This window comes from Lynx canadensis, chromosome B3, assembly GCF_007474595.2.
Source record: "Lynx canadensis isolate LIC74 chromosome B3, mLynCan4.pri.v2, whole genome shotgun sequence".
NCBI classification, from domain to species: domain Eukaryota; kingdom Metazoa; phylum Chordata; class Mammalia; order Carnivora; family Felidae; genus Lynx; species Lynx canadensis.
In genome coordinates, this window is record NC_044308.2 from 1,899,353 (window position 1) to 1,905,262 (window position 5,910).

General features: G+C 64.8%; 1 protein-coding gene across 1 annotated transcript; it reads left to right on the forward strand.

Annotated features, from left to right (window-relative positions):
• The first annotated feature begins 3,871 nt into the window (after positions 1-3,871).
• On the forward strand, positions 3,872-5,657 carry TLNRD1 (talin rod domain containing 1). The gene has a single exon (XM_030317234.1). It carries the CDS (start codon positions 3,896-3,898, stop codon positions 4,985-4,987), a length of 1,092 nt encoding a protein of 363 aa, XP_030173094.1. The 5' UTR covers positions 3,872-3,895; the 3' UTR covers positions 4,988-5,657.
• The last annotated feature ends 253 nt before the right edge of the window (positions 5,658-5,910 follow it).

Below are 5,910 nucleotides of genomic sequence, written 5' to 3' on the forward strand. Positions count from 1 at the left end.
CATGTATTTATTAAGTGCCCACGAAGTGTCGGCCTTGAGCCAGGCACTGAGAACACGTTCTCCAGGGGCCGTGCTATTTTCCTCCCGGCCCCAGCTTCCCCTTGAGGGCTCCACTCACCTTCTCCCAGCCAACCCTTCAGCCCGTGTATTTGCAGCTTTCTTCTCTGACCCAATTTCCATTTTAGTGGAAAATGCTTTGCATAGTGCCTTTGGTTCATTATTATATTTCAAGAGAGGATTCGAAGGGATGATGAGCGGAGGTGTTTTTTTTTTTTTTTTTTTTTAATATTTATTTACGTTGGGAGAGCGCAAGCCGGGCAGAGAGGAAGGGGACAGAGAATCCGAAGCGGGCTCTGCGCAGACAGCAGCGAGCCCAATGTGGGCCTCAAACTCACAAACTGTGAGATCGTGACCTGAATCGAAGTCGGGGTCCCCCAGGCGCCCCAATGAGTGGAGTTTTCTCAAGAGAAAGTCCTTACTCCGGTGACTCCGAGGGGCACATTCAGCCCGCCTTCTACCAATCAAGTTAGGCTACAATAGGCTACAGCACCGGGCTTGACACAGGTGTCTGTCCTGCTCACGTGTCCCCCCCCCCCCCCCCCCCCCCCCCCCGCCTAATTGCAACTGAACATCGGTGAGCAGCAGTATCCCTGGTACTTTCTGTCCTCCGTGCTGTCACCATTCCGATGACGACTCCCTTGTGTCACTTTGTTCCCCTCTCTGGGCTCTGCTCCTCCGAAGGAAGAGCCCTTCTGTTACTTATTATGTAACTTTCGTGCCCGGCATGGGTCCTGGCACGTGCTGGGTGTCCAGTGTTCGTGGGGTGAATGAATGATGGCAGAAGGTAAGGTGACCCAAAAGGCAGGCGCAGATAGTATGGGGAAGGGTCAGTGTAGGAGCTGCCGTACCTGAAAAATGAAGCAGGAAGGCCCAGAAGATAATCTGATCTGCTTTTAAAGCTAAAGCAAAAATGGCGGGACATTCTATGTGTAAGAGAGCTCGCGGAGGAGGCAGAAGGCTTCCAGCAAAACCAAGAGAGTGCATATGTAGAAGGAAAACATCACCCCGAAGAGCCAAGGAGCTTTGGGAGAAAATCCCGATCCTAGAGCAAGTTTCATGAATAAACCAGGAATGGCGGGAAGGGTTTGACTTCTAGTAAGTTTCCGGAGCTACGGAAGAACAGGGTACTTTCCTGGATTGCCAGGGAAAGAGCTCGATTCGTCCAACTGGTTTTTGCTCAGAGAAAAACAAAAGGGATTTTAACCCTATAGATTTGCCCCGTGTTTAGAAAATCACCAGTTTCGTTGGCCTTGGTTTGCAAAACAAGTGGGTCCGGCTAGATTCTAGAAGATATCTAAGGACACTTTGTGTTGTAAGTAGGGTGACTATACCCATTCAGGTTCGTATCCGTTGTTCCTGGTTAATTTTTAAAGTAATGTATTTCACAATTCACTCTCAGAGAAGCCTCAGTTTGGATAAGTTGCAAGGTCATCTTAGTTACAAGTAACCTTAACTGGCTGGCTGAAAAAAAAAAAAAAAAGGTGACCCCGAGGTCCCAGGAAGGGACAGAGGAACAAACATTTCCGTTGGCGGACACACCCAGCGTGCGAGGGGCTGGGCATCTGGGGGGCCCTTGGCTGGGAGGGAGCCCAGATGCCTGAACCGCTTCCTGACCAGCCAGGTCTGGGTAAGATGAAAACAGGTGGTGGGCTCCTCGCCCGGCCACTGGCTGTCCTCCTGTCCTTAGGGAGGCTCTTGAGCCATCAGACCATCGGTTGCTTATCTGTAAAACGGGACGGCAACGTTCCCCCCGAAAGGCTGTTCGTCTTCCTTCACAGGGGCCACTACGACCCCATCACGGAGCGGAAGGCGTCCTCGTTAGGAGAGGGTCTAGCCGCTACTGCTGGCGAGCCAGGCCCTCCAGCAGTCGGTGCACGCCATCTGATCTCGAGACGAGACCACGGCCACTTGGGGGGAGAGCTCGCACTGGGTCACACAACTCCTACACGGCCCGAGAGAGAGTGCCCGCAGGAAGTCCGGCGCAAAGACCGCGATCCAACCACACAGCCAACCCCCCACCCCCACCCCCACCCCGGCTCCTCTCCGACTCCCCGGCCGGCGCCCTCGGCGCCCCGGGGAGGAGGGGCACGCACAACAAAGGGCAGGGCGACGTCTGGCCCAGCCGGCCCGGGGCCCGCGGAGCGCGCAGCCAGGCCCCCGGCGCGTCTCCGGGGGACGCCCTCCTCCCTGCGGCGCACAAACAGTCCCCTTCGAGACTCGCCCACTCGGCGGGCGGGAAGCGTGCAGCCCCGGGGCCGGCCCAGGGCGCCCGTCAGGCCGCCGGCGGCCGCGCCCCGCGTCCCCGCCCGGGCCATGCGCCCGGACGACCCACCCCCGCCCCCCACCCCCGCGGGACCCCCGGCCCGCCCCCACCCCCACCCCCGCGGGATCCCCGGCCCCGCGCCCGCGGCGGGCGCGCTGGGCGGCGGCGTCCCCCCGCAGCCACCCAGCTTCCCGGGGGAGGAGCAGCGCATCGCGCGAGCATCCGGGAGCGGCGGAGGGGGCGGGAGGAAGGGCGAGAGGAGGAAGCGGGATTTAAACGAAAGGCGGTGACGCCACACAAAAGATTTCTATAGGCTCCGGGGAGGTGACGGCCGGGCGGCGGCGGCGAGCCCGGGGGCGAGGCGCGGACGCGGAGGGGAGCAGGCTCGGGCGGCCCCGGCAGGGCGGCGGCGCTCGCACGGCCCGCGCGGGCACGGGAGGCGGCCCCCGCCCTTTTCCTTTCGGTTTCTCCCGGCTCGCTCGGAAGTTGGCGGCTGACGGAAATGGCAGGAGCCGGGGCCCGGGCGGGCGGCCGCGGCGCCGCGGGGACCTTCTGAGTTGGCGCGGCCGCCGGGGAGACGCGCGCCGGGCGTCCGATGCGCAGGGCCCGGGGGCTCGGGAGAGCGCAGCCGCCGCGGGCCCCAGGCGACCAGGCGACCGGGATGGACTCGCGCCCGCGGCCGGCGGCCGGCCTCGGGGCGCGCGGTCGGGGAGGGCGTGCCGCCTCGGCGCCGGGCCGCGCGCTGTGAGCCGGCGAGGCGGGAAGGGGCGGCCGCGGCGGCCGGCGCGCCCGGGCGTGGCGGGCGGGCGAGCGCGCGAGCGGGGCGGCCGCTGTGCGCAATCAGTGCAGGCTCCCGCCCGACTCTGACTCCAGCTCCGGCCACACCCTCGGCCCTGCCGCCGCCGCCGCCGCCGGCGCCGCGTCCCGAGACCGGGCGGCGGGAGATGCGCGCCCCACCGCGCCGGCCCCGGCCGCCGTCGCGGGCAAGTGCCGCCCGGCGGGGTCGGGGCGCCTGAAGCCCACGTGCGCCGCCGAGCCCGAGGAGGCTGACAGCAGAGCCCGCCCGAGCCGCCGCCCGCGCTCCTCCCCGAGGAAGAGATTTTGATTTCAAAGAAAGGAAGGAAGGAAGGAAGGACACCTCCCAGCTCCCCCCCCCTCCCTCCCGCCCTCCCGCTCCGGCGGCCGGGCCGGGCCATGCCCAGGAAGGCGGCGGCAGCGGCGGCCCAGCAGAAGGGACTTTCCTGGCAGCCCGGCGACGAGGAGCGCGCTCCGTGAGTCTGGCCGTGCCCCGGTTCATGGTTCCCGCAAGCCCTCCAGGAGGCCGAACGCCGCAGCCCCTCCCCGCGCCCCGGAGAGCCTCCTGCGTCCTCTGGCCCTCGGGCCCGCCCCGCGCCGCCCGGGCCCCGGCCGCCGCAGCCCAGCGCCCTCCGCCCGGCGCGGTGGATGGCATGATGGTGCGGGGAAGGCACCGCGGTCCTGGCCAGCCGAGTCGCGACGGCCGCGGGGGCGGCGGCAGTGGCAGCGGCGGCGGTAGCGGGCTCCCCAGCGGCATGCCAGTGCCCCCCGGGCGCGATGGCTAGCGGCAGCGCCGGGAAGCCCGCTGGCGAGGCCGCTTCTCCGGCTCCTGCGAGCGCCGTCGGGGGGGCCTGCTCGCAGCCGCGGAAGAGGCTGGTGTCCGTCTGCGACCACTGCAAGGGCAAGATGCAGCTGGTGGCCGACCTGCTGCTGCTGTCGAGCGAGGCGCGGCCCGTGCTCTTCGAGGGCCCCGCCTCCTCCTGCGCCGGCGCCGCCGAGTCCTTCGAGCAGTGCCGGGACACGATCATCGCGCGCACCAAGGGGCTCTCCATCCTCACCCACGACGTGCAGAGCCAGCTCAACATGGGCCGCTTCGGGGAGGCGGGGGACAGCCTGGTGGAGCTGGGCGACCTGGTGGTGTCGCTGACCGAGTGCTCCGCCCACGCGGCCTACCTGGCGGCCGTGGCCACGCCGGGCGCGCAGCCCGCGCAGCCGGGCCTGGTGGACCGCTACCGCGTGACGCGCTGCCGCCACGAGGTGGAGCAGGGCTGCGCCGTGCTGCGCGCCACCCCGCTGGCCGACATGACGCCGCAGCTGCTGCTGGAGGTGTCCCAGGGCCTGTCGCGCAACCTCAAGTTCCTGACGGACGCGTGCGCCCTGGCCAGCGACAAGTCCCGGGACCGCTTCTCCCGCGAGCAGTTCAAGCTGGGCGTCAAGTGCATGAGCACCAGCGCGTCGGCGCTGCTGGCCTGCGTGCGCGAGGTGAAGGCGGCGCCCAGCGAGCTGGCCCGCAGCCGCTGCGCGCTCTTCAGCGGGCCGCTGGTGCAGGCCGTGAGCGCCCTGGTGGGCTTCGCCACCGAGCCGCAGTTCCTGGGTCGCGCGGCGGCCGTGAGCGCCGAGGGCAAGGCGGTGCAGACCGCCATCCTGGGCGGCGCCATGAGCGTGGTGTCGGCCTGCGTGCTCCTGACCCAGTGCCTCAGGGATCTGGCGCAGCACCCCGACGGGGGCGCCAAGATGTCGGACCACAGGGAGAGGCTGAGGAACTCGGCCTGCGCCGTGTCTGAAGGCTGCACCCTGCTATCTCAGGCTTTACGGGAGAGGTCTTCGCCCAGGACTTTACCGCCAGTGAATTCCAATTCTGTGAATTAGCACCCCCGCCCCGCGCCCCTTCGCCCTCCCCCCCCGCGCCCCTTCGCCCTCCCCCCCCCACTAGAGGAAGATACTCACTCTCCGCCCCTCTCCATTTATACCAAAGAAATCCCAGGGGAAGCCCCTCCCCCACGGCAGACGCTCGGAAAGAACCTTCCAGAGAGCTGGGGGCCCCTCCCGCCGCAGCGCCCACCTGCGCGCACGCAGCAGGGACCGCGAGGTGGCGCGCCCGCACCCGCCCCCGGCTCCTGTTCCGGAGCTCCGCCCCTCAATTTTCTAACCAATCGGGCAGGAAGGAGGTCATGGGTTCGTTTCTTTTTTGGCCCCCCCTTTTTTTTTCCGTTTTGTTTTGATTTTTCCTAATTAAAAGAAAGGTTACCTCAGTTTCACTCCTTAGACATGGATGTAGCTATCTTTTTTTTTTTTTTGTATGCTGTTATTTTTTTAAGCAAATCGTGTTGGATTAGGCGTATACTTGGTGTGGAAAGAGTATGACATTGACATGTGATTTGCAAATGGGGGGGAAAGCTACTGTGAGTGTGTGTTTTATTTTTTAATTTACACTATAGAGTGATTTCCCCCCTCCTTCCCCCCTCCCCCCAATGTCAAGTTTTTACCGTGCATGTACTGGAGTATTTATTTCATCTATTAAAATGTTATGTTTCTCAGATGGCCTTTGGCACTTACTGTTGATGTTCGATCGCTGTGACGTTGCACTCTGCACGCGCTCTCTGGAAGGGCGCCCCGGAGCCTGTGCTTCGGGAGCAGTGCCTCCGGTCCTCAGCCCTGTCTCCTTTTTCCTGGAGAGTCACCGCTTTGAGCAACCTGGAATTCAAGAAGAGAGCACGGTGTGACACTGTCGATGTAAAGCACGTGTCACGGGCGTGGGTGCGGGGGCTGGGGTGTCGGTGGGGTTTTGTCTT